Here is a 17,996-nt window from a genome sequence, read left to right as displayed (position 1 = left end):
ACACTGCAACTTTCATTGCAATTTTTTGGAAAAACCCACGCAACATCAGACATTTTAGCCCGCAACAATCACAAAAAAGGCCCGTGAAATCCTGGGGGGACTGATTTACGTTATTTCACACCCCACCCCACCCCCGGAATTTTGAAATGGTTTCACCCAGAGAGAGACGTTCTGTTAGCATTACTAGCAGGTCAGCCTAGCTCACATTTTCGCCTGTGTGCTATTCAGTTTTATACTTAATTTGTTTCTTTTAGTTTTATGGAAATCGAGGATGAACACATCTGTATAAGTTTGAAGTCTTCAGTAAAGATCTACAATCTAAACCATTCGCTATCTGTCTATTTTTTGATACATCGCTAGGGCAGAATAGTTCCATTCATTGCTTGGGAATATACTTTCAGAAAAGATGGTTTAGATGGTTGAATCTGTTTTCCTTGATGGTACAATAGCTCAATACATACATGTATTTGACAAGATGACTTGATTGTGAGTCTTTCTTGAGTTTAAGTAAAAACGATTTCTACGATTTACATAAACTGCTGCATCGACAACCTATGCCCCCCTCCTGGAACCTATGCCCCTCCTTTGCCACCCTAAGGATTGCCACCACTGCTGGCAATCCTACTGCAAGTCTCTGAAGCTGAAAATAAATATCAAAATGAGGTTTTTCAGCGTGCAACATACTTTGGCAGCTTGAAAGAAATCATACCGTATTGGAACTTTATTTCAATGAGACAGTTTTAACCCTGCCTAGGCTATCTTCCTGCATAGATAATGTTGGGTAAGGAGCCAGGTTGAAATAGTTAGTCAACCAACTTTGCGAGCCAGGTATAATTTTCTCACACAGTCAATGTCAGACTTTGATAAAGTTCTTGGATAGCTATGTGTTGTAGTGAAATGGGCATAATCCAAAACAATTTAGTCTGTAATTAGAGACCAGGCTGTCAAATTGTCCCCAAAGCTCCTGTACCAAGCCTGATTGGAACAAAAAAAAAGAAAAAAAAAGAAAAATATTTTAGTCCAGAAAAACATGTCCTTTTTCAGAACTAAAAGAAAAGGCAGGTATTCATATACTTTGAGGAGACATACTTGATTAAAGACATGGCTGCGTCCAAAACTGAAATCCGCTGCCGAAATTATTGTCTAAGAAGGAACTCGATAGCAAAAGGTATCTGTAGGGAAATAGGTTGAGACCTGCTACAAGGGCAACAACTGCTGACACTAAGCCTATGAGGCTCAATGAAAAAATAGAACAAGTATTATGTAATGTTGGCAGCTATTTTGCCCAGATTGGCTGCTGCACCCAAGCTGACATACAACATTATGAGATATGCAGGAAAGCATTATAGTCCAGTGATTTAAAAAATAAATAAATAAATCAGGCAGTTACAGCTATTTCAGATTAAATATAACCTGTATAAGCAGTATTTTTGATTGGGTCAGACTCGATCTTGCCTGCGCATGGCAGCCATTTTGGTTTTGTGGTTGTGTTGGAGGCAAGAGCTCTTCCAGCGTCGATAAAATACTGAAATAATTGCAATTACATTAGTAGTGGCATTAGAAATGCTTCACAATGAAAAGATCTGTCAGAAAAGATGGACAGACAGGTTGAGGGATGTATGTCGAAAATGCAAACTGGATGGGGATTTTTTTTTTTTCAGTTAAAGATTTTTGCATTATACTATTGGCAGGAGAAAGACAGTAAGTATTCAATATCCAGTCTGATTCTCTTTCCATCCTTTTCCCACTGGAGATTCTCCAGCTCCTGTCTCCAAATCAAGAGAGTGAGACAAAGTGCTTAAGAGAACACAGGGACTTGCACACGAAAAAAAAAAAAATTCCCACCTCTGCAGGCTTAGGGATGACCATGTTTTTGATCGTGCATCCACACTTGGAAAGCCAACTGTTATCACAAATAAACCTAACATGAAATTGAAATTAATTTCCTTCCAATGAGCACGGCTCTCGCTAAATATTCACAATTCATCATTGAGTTAAAAAATGAAGTAGATACAGAGAGTGATCTGAGGAAGAACTTCATCCCAGCTGGCTTCATCCCACTGATTTTCTATCCTATATGTATAAATATATGCCTATAGTGTATATTATGTAACATTTAACAGTTATTCCATGAAATCGAATCGTACATGAGCCGATCGTACAATCATACGAGCCGATAGGCACGTAAGGCAGAGTTGGCTATAAGCCATGTACAACGAGATTGAGTGGAATAACTCTTTTATTGTAGCTACATTCAGTGGATTTTGAGAAACAGAGCATTTTTATTTTTTGCAAATTCTACGAATAAAAACTTTCTACAAAATGTCTGACAAAATCATTTCCACTTAGAATGTAAATAAACCAGTAAGATGACAGTGGAAATTTGTGAAAAATGCTATAATAATAATTCTTGAAAAATAAAAAATCTATGGTCTTACCATCAAATACTTTCATTCCATATTTGGGTGGCATGGTGGTGTAGTGGTTAGCACTGTCACCTCACAGCAAGAAGGTCCTGGGTTCGAGCCCAGCGGCCGACGGGGGCCTTTCTGTGTGGAATTTGCTTGTTCTCCCCCCGTTTGTGTGGGTTTCCTCCGGGTGCTCTGGTTTCCCCCACAGTCCAAAGACATGCAGTTAAGTTAACATGGGGCAGGTTTGGGCTGAAGTGCCCTTGAGCAAGGTACCTAACCCCCAACTGCTCCCTGAGCGCTGTAGCATAGCGCCCACTGCTACAGTATGTGTGTGCTCATTGCTCACTTGTGTGTGTGCATTCATGTGTTCACTGCTTCAGATGGGTTAAATGCAGAGGATGAATTTCACTTTGCTTGAGTCTGCATGTGACAAAATAAAGGCTTCTTGTTGCTTTTTTTTTTTTTGGGGGGGGGGCTTGTTTTTAAGTAGAGTTTTTATTTTGTCCTTGGTTGGTTCAGCAACATTCATTCATTCATTCATTCATTATCTCTAGCCGCTTTATCCTTCTACAGGGTCGCAGGCAAGCTGGAGCCTATCCCAGCTGACTACGGGCGAAAGGCGGGGTACACCCTGGACAAGTCGCCAGGTCATCACAGGGCTGACACATAGACACAGACAACCATTCACACTCACATTCACACCTACGGTCAATTTAGAGTCACCAGTTAACCTAACCTGCATGTCTTTGGACTGTGGGGGAAACCGGAGCACCCGGAGGAAACCCACGCGGACACGGGGAGAACATGCAAACTCCACACAGAAAGGCCCTCACCAGCCCCGGGGCTCGAACCCAGGACCTTCTTGCTGTGAGGCGACAGCGCTAACCACTACACCACCGTGCCGCCCCTGGTTCAGCAACATGCTCCACCATTTTCTTCTTCTTTAGGGTTTTTATGGAGGTTGGCAAACCAACTTAAAGGTGCATTAACACCACCAACTGGGCTGTAGTATGGAACAGGAGATATTGGGGGGAACTAATTTTAGCTATTTCTGTTTCTTTTAAATACCTGATGATAAAGTAATATATTTGACTTGATGCACTTGGCCATTTTGTTTTTCTCTACTCATGGTATATGAGCTGATAGCCTAGTAGTAAAGTAGCCAATCAGAGCGCACGGTTGCTCATATCCAGTGAATGTGAATAGAATAATAATGTATATGCAGGCAAAGCCATGAAGCTTTTAGCACTGGGAAAACTATTCCCAATGGTGGGCAAATTATAAATTAATTAATGAGAATACTGGGCTTCAGTGTGCTGCCTGGTTGTATGTGTTGGTTCCCTGAAAAAACAAAACAAAACAAACACTGAATATGCAAAAAAAATGCTAGCTAACAATAATAAATGATGATTACGAAAACAAAAGAGTTGAGCTAGGATCTTTATTTTTTCTCAAGGTTACTGCTGTGCTCACAGTAGAGTTACAACAGCTTTATACTTGAAAATATAGTGGTGCTTGAAAGTTTGTGAACCCTTTAGAAATTTCTATATTTCTGCATAAATATGACCTAAAACATCATCAGATTTTCACACAAGTCCTAAAAGTAGATAAAGAGAACCCAGTTAAACAAATGAGACAAAAATATTATACTTGGTCATTTATTTATTGAGGAAAATGATCCAGTATTACATATCCGTGAGTGGCAAAAGTATGTGAACCTCTAAGATTAGTAGTTGTCAGGTACGTGAGGGAGATGGATGTATGTGCAGAAGTGTTCAGTTTAATAAAGTGCATATATAAACAAATACACACAAAGGCAAACAGTCCAAATTGGCAGGCTAGATCAGAGACGTGAAAACAGGCAAAAGGGTCGATCGAGGCGCAAACAGTACAGTACATCAAAGGCTAAGCGAGAACAATGATGGGAAACAGGCACAAGAATCAGGAAACCAGGAAGACAAGAACACGGGTAGAAAGGCTCGGTAATGCATACTTAATGTAGCATAATACTTCGGGATGCAAATGCATCAACGCAGTCCTTAAATAGGCAAACACAATGTTCTCTAATTGAGTTCAGGTGTGCCTTGTTCACAGCGCACGTGCTGGAGTCCACTTGGCGTGTGCACAGCCCGCACCACAGCGCACAGGACTGACAGCAGTTAATTTGAAGGTGAAATTAGAGTCAGGTGTTTTCAATCAATGGGTTGACAATCAGGTGTGAGTGGGCACCCTGTTTTATTTAAAGAACAGGGATCTATCAAAGTCTGATCTTCACAACACGTTTGTGGAAGTGTATCATGGCATGAACAAAGGAGATTTCTGAGGACCTCAGAAAAAGTGTTGTTGATGCTCATCAGACTGAAAAAGGTTACAAAACCATCTCTAAAGAGTTTGGACTCCACCAATCCACAGTCAGACAGATTGTGTACAAATGGAGGAAATTCAAGACCATTGTTCCCCTCCCCAGGAGTGGTTGACCAACAAAGATCACTCCAAGAGCAAGGCGTGTAATAGTCGGCGAGGTCACAAAGGACCCCAGGGTAACTTCTAAGCAACTGAAGGCCTCTCTCACATTGACTAATGTTAATGTTCATAAGTCCACCATCAGGAGAACACTGAATAACGATGGTGTGCATGGCAGGGTTGCAAGGAGAAAGCCACTGCTCTCCAAAAAGAACATTGCTGCTCATCTGCAGTTTGCTAAAGATCACGTGGGCAAGCCAGAAGGCTATTGGAAAAATGTTTTGTGGACAAATGAGACCAAAATAGAACTTTTTGGTTTAAATGAGAAGTGCTATGTTTAGAGAAAGGAAAACACTGCATTCCAGCATAATAACCTTATCCCATCTGTGAAACATGGTGGTGGTAGTATCATGGTTTGGGCCTGTTTTGCTGCATCTGGGCCAGGACGGCTTGCCATCATTGATGGAACAATGAATTCTGAATTATACCAGCGAATTCTAAAGGAAAATGTCAGGACATCTGTCCATGAACTGAATCTCAAGAGAAGGTGGGTCATGCAGCAAGACAACGACCCTAAGCACACAAGTCGTTCTACCAAAGAATGGTTAAGTCCTGACCTTAATCCCATCGAAATATTGAGGAAGGACCTGAAGCAAGCAGTTCATGTGAGGAAACCCATCAACATCCCAGAGTTGAAGCTGTTCTGTATGGAGGAATGGGCTAAAATTCCTCCAAGCCGGTGTGCAGGGCTGATCAATAGTTACCGGAAATGTTTAGCTGCAGTTATTGCTGCACAAGGGGGTCACACCAGATACTGAAAGCAAAGGTTCACATACTTTTGCCACTCACAGATATGTAGTATTGGATCATTTTCCTCAATAAATAAATGACCAAGTATAATATTTTTGTCTCATTTGTTTAACTGGGTTCTCTTTATCTACTTTTAGGACTTGTGTGAAAATCTGGTGATGTTTTAGGTCATATTTATGCAGAAATATAGAACATTCTAAAGGGTTCACAAACTTTCTAGCACCACTGTATTTCCTCAGTGTTTCCACACTGTCCCTTGTCCCTTCAGTGCTAATTAAAGGACATGGGACATGAAACATAAATGCACGCTATATCAGTTTCTTTCCATTAAAAATATGAATTAATTGCATCAACCAATACAAAATCATCTATTAAATTCAGCAAAATCGTTATATTCGTGATGATTATATGGCATTTCTGCTCGAGCTCCGATATGCATATTTTACAACCGGAAGAGCCGCTGTCACGTGATCATACGTCACAAAAACTTTCGGGCACAGCACAAGCGGGTAGATGAATGGAGAAGTGAATGACAAGAAAATTGTTTTTATAGTCTTTAACGTACATTGAACATCATGGTGTATTGTGCTGCTTATGGTTGCAATAATTCCAATGGGAAATGCCCTGGAGTAAGTTTTTTTGCATTCCCCAAGGACCCGAAGCTGAGGAAAGTGTGGGCTCACTACTGCCGTAGAAAAAACTTTGCACCTACTGTTTCCCACAAACTGTGTTCGGACCATTTCACTGAGGATTCTTTCAACATTAATACTCAGGTACTGAGCGATATTAATTGCCAAGCCAAATTTAAGAGGCCGTATAGCCGGGTTCATGGAGGCAGTGATAGCGCCATAATATACAGGGCCTAACATTCCTACAACTGTAGAGACAGTCAAGAAATCCTGTAACATTTAAACATTTAAATAGGAACAGTCCACCGTACTTCCATAATGAAATATGCTCTTATCTGAATTGAGACGAGCTGCTCCGTACCTCTCCGAGCTTTGCGCGACCTCCCAGTCAGTCAGACGCAGTCAGACGCGCTGTCACTCCTGTTAGCAATGTAGCTAGGCTCAGCATGGCCAATGGTATTTTTTGGGGCTGTAGTTAGATGCGACCAAACTCTTCCGCGTTTTTCCTGTTTACATAGGTTTATATGACCAGTGACATGAAACAAGTTCAGTTACACAAATTGAAACGTAGCGATTTTCTATGCTATGGAAAGTCCGCACTATAATGACAGGCGTACTAACACCTTCTGTGCGCTTCAACAGCGCATTGATACCTTCACTCGGAGTTGTACCATTATTTTTTAGACAGGGCGGACGGACCAGGGCATTCGCCCGCCTGGCCATGCCCGACGAGGAGCGCTCTCGGCCGGCTTGGGAGGCAGACGGCAGCCCCTCCTGGAAGTGTGGTTTTACCATGGGTCTCATGCGGAAAAATACCGAGGTTCATTCGCTAAGCGACTGAAAGCCGAGGTAAGGATTAGTATTATAATTTTGGGTGTATCAATTATTGATTATCACAATTCTGACTCATTTTGCATGTTTTCATCTCGGACTCTGGAAGCATTGTATCTCAATCAATCTCGAAAAATATCAGAAAAAAAAACTAGCTTGCAACAGACTTTAGCTAGATCTATGATGAACTTTCAATGTATGATACAAAAATAATACTTCTTTCAACAGATCATTAGCCTTTGAGCAGAATTGTTTTTAACTTACCAGGATGTGTTATTGAGCCGACCGCTTTCAGTTTCATGGGGACTGAATGAACTCTCACTCTCAGAATCATTTGACCCGTCAGAGTAAAGACAAGATCTATGTTCATGTGAATTTCCAGCTATCAGTTCGAATTGATAGGGTCTAACTTCACATCTCTGTGAAACATTGGGAATGTCACTGTCGATGGTGTCCATTTCAGTAACCTGTTTACATTAGATTACCAAGCGCTGGCTCCTTGGAAAGTTTTTGTGACGTCACAGGTCACGTGACCACCTAGCTCATTAACGAATCATTGTTTTACGCTGATGTATACAAAAGTTGAATAATGTGATGATTTTCACATTTTTGATGCCCTGCAGTGATTTAGATGGCATTTCTTATGTCCTTTATACATAATTATACCCAGAAAAAAATCCATGTCCCATGTCCTTTAACACGAATAGTAAAAGCTGAAGTGTGTAGTTCAGGAGATCACCGGCATCAGTACAAGTAGCATGAGCGATAGTTATGGCATCGGGGTACTACAGACTGCATTTAGTTTAAATATAAATTGGAAATGAAAACGTTTGTTTTGTGAAAGTCAGAGATTAGGGTTTTTTTTTCTTTCTCTGGTTTTTGAGAAGAAAAACACCAGTGACCATTAGTTTCCTTGTCCACCAGGCAACTATGAAAGAAAAAAAAAACCTAATAGCTTGGATACGTAATCACAGATTCTACAACTTTGTTACATTTATACATGGTGGCTACAGGACACCTCCATAAACCCTTCATGACAACTGATATAAACCTACATATGCATTTATAAAGTCTTATTTCTTGCTGGCTTAAAGACTCTGTGACTTCAAACTATGTTTTTTCTTGAAAGAGGTTGAAACTTTGAGCTAAGTCTCGTGACATAGGCTGTGTTATGGCACTTTTGTGTAAGTGCTATAACACAACTTATGTCATATCTATCTACACCACTTATGCCTTGACATCAAAATCAGCACAAGCAGTTTCTAAGTCAGCTGATGACTATTCGAATAAGGATTTGTATTGCAGTTTGTGTCAGTTGTTATGAAGAGCTTACATAGGTGAACACTGCTCTTAAGTAAATATTGCTTCAACTGGACTCCTGGCTCTGAGATGAATTATTAAATATAATGCAAGGTCAACATGTCCACTGGAACGGTCATGACAATAGAAAGGAGTGATGTAGCTTTCAGATAAGTGTGTGTGTGTGTGTGTGTGTGTGTGTGTGTGTGTGTGTGTGTGTGTGTGTGTGTGTGTGTGTGTGTGTATAAAGAGACAAGAGCCTGATCATCAATCTCATGTATGTTGAGAGGCTCCATCCCTTTGCCAGTGGGGCTAAAGTGCAATTACGTGTGTGTGTGTGTGTGTGTGTGTGTGTGTGTGTGTGTGTGTGTGTGTGTAATTATCGCAATGATGTATTACTCTCCTTTATGTCCTCCACTCCCTGACCACCCAGCTAATCCTGTTGGCATGGTGTCAGAGCTTTTGTGCCACAAAGGAGATATTTGGGGACAAAGTGGGGAATTTGGAGCAGTGCGTGTGTGTGTGTGTGTGTGTGTGTGTGTGTGTGTGTGTGTGTGTGTGTGTGTGTGTGTAAGTTTACAGTACTGTGTCAAACACAGTCTATATTAGGATGAAGCTGATGGATGGATGTAATTGCATGAAGATGCCAGAATGTGACATTTATAGAGCTGTGAAACACTAACATGTTTGGGCATTGCATGCGTACGTGCGTGCGTGTGTGTGTGAATGAGAGAGAGAGAGAGAGAGAGAGAGAGAGTATGAGTCACTGTAAAAGGTCACTGTTGTGTGTGATCAAGTGTGTGAGAGATGAAGTGAGAACAGTCTTGCTGTGTGGATGCAAGTTTAGAAAGGTCAGTATGTTGTGTGTGTGAGTGTGCGTCCTCTGGGAAACGGGCAGACTGTGCTCTAAAAGTGATGATGAGGCTGAACGAGAGGAGAAAGACAATCAGCATAGCAGCTGCAGAGAGCTTTAAGACTGAGATGGGGACCAATGCCTTCATTGGTCAGGTTAAAGGATTACTGTTTGATTTAATATGCCAAGTGATGCAATAACTTGCCACACGGTGACACTGGAGACACGGCTAAATCTTAGCATGCTAAAAATCAATAAAGCTGGGGGAAATAAATAAAATATACAGTGTGTATATACAGTGGTGCTTGAAAGTTTGTGAACCCTTTAGAATTTTCTATATTTCTGCATAAATATGACCGAAAACATCATCAGATTTTCACACAAGTCCTAAAAGTAGATAAAGAGAACCCAGTTAAACAAATGAGACAAAAATATTATACTTGCTCATTTATTTATTGAGGAAAATGATCCAATATTACATATCTGTGAGTGGCAAAAATATGTGAACCTTTGCTTTCAGTATCTGGTGTGACCCCCTTGTGCAGCAATAACTGCAACTAAACGTTTGCGGTAACTGTTGATCAGTCCTGCACACCGGCTTGGAGGAATTTTAGCCCATTCCTCCGTACAGAACAGCTTCAACTCTGGGATGTTGGTGGGTTTCCTCACATGAACTGCTCACTTCAGATCCTTCCACAATATTTTGATTGGATTAAGGTCAGGACTTTGACTTGGCCATTCCAAAACATTAACTTTATTCTTCTTTAACCATTCTTTGCTAGAACGACTTGTGTGCTTAGGGTTATTGTCTTGCTGCATGACCCACCTTCTCTTGAGATGGACAGATGTCCTGACATTTTCCTTTAGAATTCGCTGCTATAATTCAGAATTCATTGTTCCAGCAATGATGGCAAGCTGTCCTGGCCCAGATGCAGCAAAACAGGCCCAAACCATGATACTACCACCACCATGTTTCACAGATGGGATAAGGTTCTTATGCTGGAATGCAGTGTTTTTCCTTTCTCCAAACATAACGCTTCTCATTTAAACCAAAAAGTTCTATTTTGGTCTCATCTGTCCACAAAACATTTTCAATAGCCTTCTGGCTTGTCCACGTGATCTTTAGCAAACTACAGACGAGCAGCAATGTTCTTTTTGGAGAGCAGTGACTTTCTCCTTGCAACCCTGCCATGCACACCATTGTTCAGTGTTCTCCTGATGGTAGACTCATGAACATTAACATTATTAGCCAATGTGAGAGAGGCCTTCAGTTGCTTAGAAGTTACCCTGGGGTCCTTTGTGACCTCGCCGACTATTACATGCCTTGCTCTTGGAGTGATCTTTGTTGGTCGACCACTCCTGGGAAGGGTAACAATGGTCTTGAATTTCCTCCATTTGTTCACAATGTGTCTGACTGTGGATGGGTGGAGTCCAAACTCTTTAGAGATGGTTTTGTAACCTTTTCCAGCCTGATGAGCATCAACAATGCTTTTTCTGAGGTCCTCAGAAATCTCCTTTGTTCGTGCCATGATACACTTCCACAAACATGTGTTGTGAAGATCAGACTTTGATAGATCCCTGTTCTTTAAATAAAGCAGGGTGCCCACTCACACCTGATTGTCATCCCACTGATTGAAAACACCTGACTCTAATTTCACCTTCAAATGAACTGCTAATCCTAGGGGTTCACATACTTTTGCCACTCACAGATATGTAATATTGGATCATTTTCCTCAATAAGTAAATGACCAAGTATAATATTTTTGTCTCATTTGTTTAAGTGGGTTCTCTTTATCTACTTTTAGGACTTGTGTGGAAATCTGATGATGTTTTCGGTCATATTTATGCAGAAATATAGAAAATTCTAAAGGGTTCACAAACTTTCAAGCACCACTGTATATCCTTATATAAGGACTCATACCATTCCTGTCAAAATGCCAACATTTAACTGAACAGCACTTTTGTAACATACATTCAATAATAGGCTTGTTAATCACCTTTTTATTCTTACTCATGTTTCTCAGGTAATTCCATGTTTTACTCGTCAAAAAAAAAAAAGAACACTTATGAATCCAATTTACAACAGTTTCATAAACCTATAAACGCCGCAATAACTGAAAGCATAGAAAGCTAGATTACACGCTAGTGTGTTTCAGGCTTAGGCAGCCCTGTGACTCGTGCAATTTTTCATTTGCTTCACATTGGATTTCATATCTGTAATTACAGAAACTGGATTTGTCTGGAGAGTAAACTAGCTCTGCTGTGACATTTTGCCTGAGTGGAGATATGGATTAGGAAACGATTCATTTTAGCAGTGCCTCGGCTCTGTTATTAGCCAGTCTCCTGTCTGCACACAGGAAAACATCACCACACTGGTTAGCATTCAAGAAATGCATCGTGTGTGTGTGTGTGTGTGTGTGTGTGTGTGTGTGTGTGTGTGTGTTTTCCCCCTTATAATCATATGTTTAAGTGTAGAAAATGATAATGAACATACATTCATCTCTGTGTATGCTTATGTGCTAAAGTTAACATGAGAAATGCTAGCATGGCTAATAAACAAAGGCAACTGCCAATGCTGTTCTAGCAATGCTTAGCATTGTTAGCACAAGCATAATCTAAATTATTCTTTTAATAAAACAAAACAAATTTAAAAAATTGTCACTACTATATAAAACTCAGTGAAATGCAACCCTGAATTTTGTTATCATCAACCCCAGAACCTCTATGTGCTGCTCATAATATGCTTGCTAATAACCTAGCGAAATGTCAAAGCATTCAGCTACGCTTGCTTCACACGAAAGCATGCTTATGTATCTGAAATTATTTATCCACAAAGAAATGGGGGCATAGAGTACAAATTTTAATATCATCACTGTCATTCTGTGAAACTCACTTAACCTTTAATTACAGCAGATTTCTGATGAGGTACACTTTATGATAGTAAAGAAGGCTCAGCGCAAGCACACGTGTGCACACAGACTGGGGTCACGATCAATTATCAAAACAATGGCCCATGCAGGTGATTAGGAATCCATTTTAATTACACCCCAGTGTGATGGGAAGGAGGAAGTGATTGGTTCATAGGCGACATAATGAGAGGGAGCGAATGCGTGGACTAGCGTGCAATTACAGGAAAATGGACGAGGGGAAAAAAGGAGGGGTTGTAATGAAGGTAGGAGTGATTACTTCATTCCTCATTCACATCCATTCTCTCTTTCATCTCCCACTCGGTGTCTTTTCCAAGAACATTTCGAATTTGTGTCACTGTGTCTACCCACGCAGACCATTTTGCTTTGGCATCTTTAGACTTCTAATGCCAGAGACAAACAGGACTTTTCAGTCTAGGAATCTTTTTTTTTTTTAAAGTACATTGACTTTTCTGATTAAAAAAACCCCTCAAACAAACAGATGAACATTTAAAAAAGAAGTACATAAATACCGTCTTGAGGTGGCACTGCTCTGCTCGTGACTTGGATTGTACTACTACATGGCATTGTCTGCGTTAGTACTCAGGCGTGTATAGGTGTTTTTAGTTTGCTGTTGTGTTTTACGTTGTTCATAATAATAATAATAATAATAATAATAATAATAATTATTATTATTATTATTATTTATTATTATTATTATTATTATTATTATACATGGCATTGTCTGCGTTAGTACTCAGGTGTGTATAGGTGTTTTTAGTTTGCTGTTGTGTTTTACGTTGTTCATTCTTGTACTGTACTTATACACTCACCGGCCACTTTAATAGGAACTTGCTCTTGATTTTAATATTCCTGTTCTTGGCTGCAGGAGTGGAATCCAGTGTGGTCTTCTGCTGTTGCATGCTGAGATGCTTTTCTGCTCACCACGGTTGTAAAGAGTTGCAATGAGTTACTATATCCTTCCTGGCAGCTCGATCCAATCTGGCCATTTCCGTCTGACTTCTCTTATCAGCAAGGCATTTCCACCCACAGAACTGTCGCTCACTCAATTTTTTTTCGCACCATTCTGTGTCAAGTCTAGAGACTTGTGTGTGAAAACCCCAGGAGATCAGCAGTTTGAAATACTCACACCAGTCCATGCCACAGTGAAAGTCACAGAGATCACTTTTTTTTCCATTCTGATGTTTGAAGTTAACATTAATTGAAGCTCTTGGTTTGTATCTGTATGATTTTATGCATTGTGCTGTTATCAAGGGATTGGCTGATCAGATACCTGTATGAATGTTCCTAATAAAGTGGCCAGTGCATGTAAATTACATAACCTCTTAACACATTGGGAACTGCTTAAAATGTACCAAACAACTAAAAATAATGCTAACAGGTCTTTTTGCAGGTGAGCTTGTGCCCACTGTAGCCTCAGATTCCTGTTGTTGGCTTTTCGAGATGCTTTTCAGCTCACCACAGTTGTAAAGAGTCGTTATTTGAATTAGGGTTAAACCATGCCATGAATAAGATCACTGAAATCACACATCCCCCCCCCCCCCCCCCCCATTCTGTTGAACATTTAATGTAAAAATTAAAAATCAGCCCTTGACCTTTATTTGCATGATTTTATGCACTGGCTATTACAGAAATGATTGGCTGATTGTTTATTTGTAGGCATGTTCAGGCATTTCTATTAAAGTGGCCAGTGAGTGCACATACTTATGTATTAGCTTAAATCCTTTTCTAGAGAAAACATAAAAAGCAGATGCACTGGAGTTTGGACAAGGGATTTTATTTCTTCCAGATTGAATTGCTAACCCTTAATTTACTGCCTTTATATGACCTGGCAGCATAAAAATAAATAAATAAATAAATAAATAAATAAACCAATTAGCATTCTCTCTCTCTCTCTCTCTCTCTCTCTCTCTCTCACCTCCTCCCTCCCATACTGTCTTTTATTTTTCAAAAGAACAAAATATTTCCTGCAGTCAGAGTGGGCGCGCATTGGTATTCTGTATCCTGCTTATGCCAACAGCTAAACAGTATCAGCACTCCACCAGGATACACTTCATACTGCCATGCAAGGAGGGTGAGGTGGGGGTAGGAGATGGATAGAAGCGGTGAGATGGAGAACAGTGCAGCAAGAGAGGTGAAAATGAGACACATTAAAGGAGAAAAGGGTGAATAAGCACATGTGAGAGAAGAGGGAGAAATGATCCTCAACATCTCTGTCAGCCATAAGTAGCAGAGTTGCTCCTTGCTCTCTGGGTTTGTACAACGTGGGGAAAAAAAAACCCCAAAACTTAGATATCTTGTAAAGAGAAGCAACCCTTTAAAGTGCACAGAAAGGCATAGAAAAACAGGGAGAGGTGGGGAGTGTGGGGTGTGGAAGGCATATGGTTGATAAGGGGAATGGAACATCTACCTTTGGATAGACAATAGCAGAGTGGGAAGATAAATGGCAAGGACGTTAAAGAACAAGAGAATGAAAGATGAGGGATTTGGAGGGAGAGGATTTGTTACAGAAGAGGAAACTCAAAGTCGTCCCAGGGTAAAAGGCAAAATAGAGAGCAAAGAATGAACAAAAAATAAAAGCAATAAAGACAGGCATAACAAAAGATAAGATGAGGCAGATGTCATGAGAGTGAGTTACAGTACAAAAGGAAATTTCTAAGGCAAGCGAATGTGAAAAGAGTGAAATCTCTCAAAAAAATTGATGGTGAGAGAAAACAAGCAAAGCATTTGAGGTCAGAGATCCTCAGCAGGAAATTGAATTGCATTCTGGGATGGAAGGAAAAGAGTGATTGGCTGGGAATGGGAGGAAATTCGTTTTAAGTAAAGTTCAGCCTGGTTTCATCCATCTTGAAATGGCGCCTGTGGTTTATAAGTGTACAGGAAGGCCAGACTGGGACAAAACGGTGAACCTGCACACAGTAAAGGCAACAAACTGTGCTCCTGACCACTATTACATGTGAAAACTCAATTTATTTGGTGAGGATTTAATTTTATTAGGACCTGGTCACACCACAGCTTGCAATGGATTTGCGACTACTTGGCGATGAGAAATTGGTCATTGTATGATGCACGGCGAATGTTTTCCAAGCTTTGCGGGTTGTTTTTTGGTGTGTCTCCACCTCGAGTAACCAAAAAAAAAAGTCGTGAAAAATTTCAATGCATGCATTGAAATTTGGTGGCAATGTTTTCATCGGCAAACTAAGCAGCAAATACTCGCAGATGGGTTTGGGAATACTTCCCGAAGCTCTGGGAACCTTTGTTGATCCTCTTGAGATGCGTTTGTCTTGAATCCACATCCCTGATGCTTGCAGGGGCTTCCACAACACAGCAGCGAGGCATATACGTACAAAAAGACATCCATCAGCAACGCCGATACGTACAAAACCCTCAAGCATGCCTCCTAGGAAAAATGCCAGGTCTCCTCAAAAGAAAGGGGCCAAGTGTCCGCCTGCTGTGTGACCACAACTTTTAACTCGCCTGTACGAAGTACACATCGCCATGCACCACTACCAAAATGTCTCGTTTTCCTTCATAACCCATCTCAAAGCATCATGAGCTGTAATGTTACCGTAGCCTTAGTCGTAGGCCCTGGTATGAAATATACAGTATTTAGGGTAAAAATCTAATTATTACTCCTGAATCAAGGAACAATGTCAACTGTACTCCAAGTATTCGATGTTATGCTAATTAATAGAATAAAAACCCTCATGGGGAAAGAAAAAAAAAACTATACAACAACAAATCAAACACAGGAAACATGTTCGTAGTATGTTCCTGACAGTAATACGATCTCAAGTCTTGCATTCTAAAGGGTTTCTTGGATTTATTTATTTGGAGGACTCCTTATTCTAGCATTCCCTTTCAGAGAGGGATCCAAATACAAACTCATAGCCACCTGGAAAAAAAAAGTGTAGGTATCTTCATGTAAGTAAGTAGGTACAACATTACCAGACCAGTGCATGTTTCATAACCTTTGTTCAAATTGGTAAGTAAAAGAAGACTAAAGGACTACAAAGGCACTCAAGAAATCTGACCCAAACATCCATTTTCATTAACTGCTTGATCCTATCAGGGTTGCAATGGATCCTATCTGAGGAACACTGGTTTTGAGGACAATATACCCCAGATGGGACACCAGAGGTAGCATGGCACCATGCACATGAAGTCCACCAACCAGTGTGTTTTTGTTATGTGGCAGAAAATCCACAGACCTCTGGTAAAACCCACGCAGACATGGGGAGAACATGCAAAACTCTAGACAGAGAGTAACCTGAGCTCAGGGTCAAACTGGCAACCCTAGAACCAACTACATCATCTCATCCATGACAGAACCACAGTTCCATTCTTTAATATATAATTTCTTAACACAACAAGATCAAATTTGGTATAGTGCCTTACATTATCCTTACTCCCATACACTCCAAGAAACAACTCCACATGCTTTATTATTTCAAGAAATAAAACAATAGCTACTTCCTCTTACCTTCCTTGCAGTATTTCCCCCTGAAGCGTGTGTGAGAGCAATCACAATGTACCTCTCCAAACTGGACAACACAGAATCCTCCATTGAGACATGGGTTCTGCTTGGTACACAAGTACTCCAGGTCACTCTGAATTCCTTGGCTGTTGAGCAGAGTAGGAGGCATCTCGCCCACCTTTAAGTTGGAAATAAGGCCCAGAAAAGGAGGCTCGTACTTCACTGTGCTGGAGGTGAGAGCAGACAGGCGAACATCCGGTGGAATTCCTCCCACAAATAGGTCGCTCACAACGGCCATCTCCCTGCGCTTAGAGCGGACCTCTGCCACTTTGGTCTCACCATCTACCATGAGCATAGTCTCACGATAGTTGCGAGTGAGGAGGACCATGTGCCAGCGGTCGTCACTGACGCGAGTCTCCATGTGGATGGTGGCTGGCTCAGCGCAGTGGATGGCAAAACGCAGCTTCAGATATCCCTCTGAAATCAGGAGCTCGAGAAAGTCACAGTTGCCTCCATCATCCAGGTACAGTACAAGAGCCTTGCTCACATTAGTCTTCAGACTGAAGCTTAACTCTCCGATTGAGCCTGCCTCCCAGCGGGCATAACGAGCCCACTGACCCGGTGCTCCCCCAAACTCCAGGGCCTCTGCAGAATGAAAGAACCCCATTAAGGCTAAGAGCCACAGGGGCCACCATGAAGACCTGGTTTCCCCCGTCATCCTACCACAAATGAACAGATTAAATCCTGATAAAATAGTCAGTTCAATTTTATCAGCAGAGTTTAATATTGGGTAGGAGAGTTGTCAAAATATAGTGTTCCTTCTCCAGTGGGGGATTATGTAACAGACTGTAGAGTAGCAAGCTCAAAATCTCCAAGGGTCGTATTCCCAGTGGTGCCTGTTCAGCAGATTCTTCTCAATTTCTTTCTCACTCTCTGGTTCTGTCTTGATTTTCTCCAAAATCTCTCCTCCTCTCCATCAGTGGGCACTGTTTAGACACCGAGACAGGTCAGAAAAATGGATGTAGTCTTTTCAAGGATCTCAATTTCAGTCTGAATACAGCTGAGGCATGCGGTATTCCTCAATATGAAACAAAGGGCTCGAGTAGGAGCTAAATTAGTACTTTCTTTTAAATAGCAAAGGGCATCACAACCATCTTGCATCCAGTGGACAAGAGAAAGTGTGCATGGTTTTCTGTCACCTTGCTCTACTTCTCCCTAATCCGTCTTTTCCTCCCAGATGAATTAAGCCACTGAAGATACTGGTTCTTGCATCATGCTGACCTTGAGGCTCCTGCA

At 41.0% G+C, this 17,996-nt stretch overlaps 1 protein-coding gene across 2 annotated transcripts in view; it reads right to left on the bottom strand.

The window, feature by feature from the left end:
• The window catches only part of nrxn2b (neurexin 2b), a 1,271,620-nt gene extending 1,254,202 nt beyond the window's left edge, over positions 1–17,418 (bottom strand). For both annotated transcript variants that reach the window (XM_060917059.1, XM_060917060.1), the window contains exon 1: positions 16,707–17,418. In XM_060917059.1, the coding sequence (XP_060773042.1) occupies positions 16,707–17,418 (712 nt within the window). The remainder of the gene's footprint in view (positions 1–16,706) is intronic.
• Positions 17,419–17,996: the final 578 nt, after the last annotated feature.

Source organism: Neoarius graeffei, chromosome 3 (assembly GCF_027579695.1).
Source record: "Neoarius graeffei isolate fNeoGra1 chromosome 3, fNeoGra1.pri, whole genome shotgun sequence".
Lineage (NCBI taxonomy): Eukaryota > Metazoa > Chordata > Actinopteri > Siluriformes > Ariidae > Neoarius > Neoarius graeffei.
The sequence above is the reverse complement of the archived record's forward strand: the minus strand, read 5'-3'. Positions and strand labels throughout refer to the sequence as shown.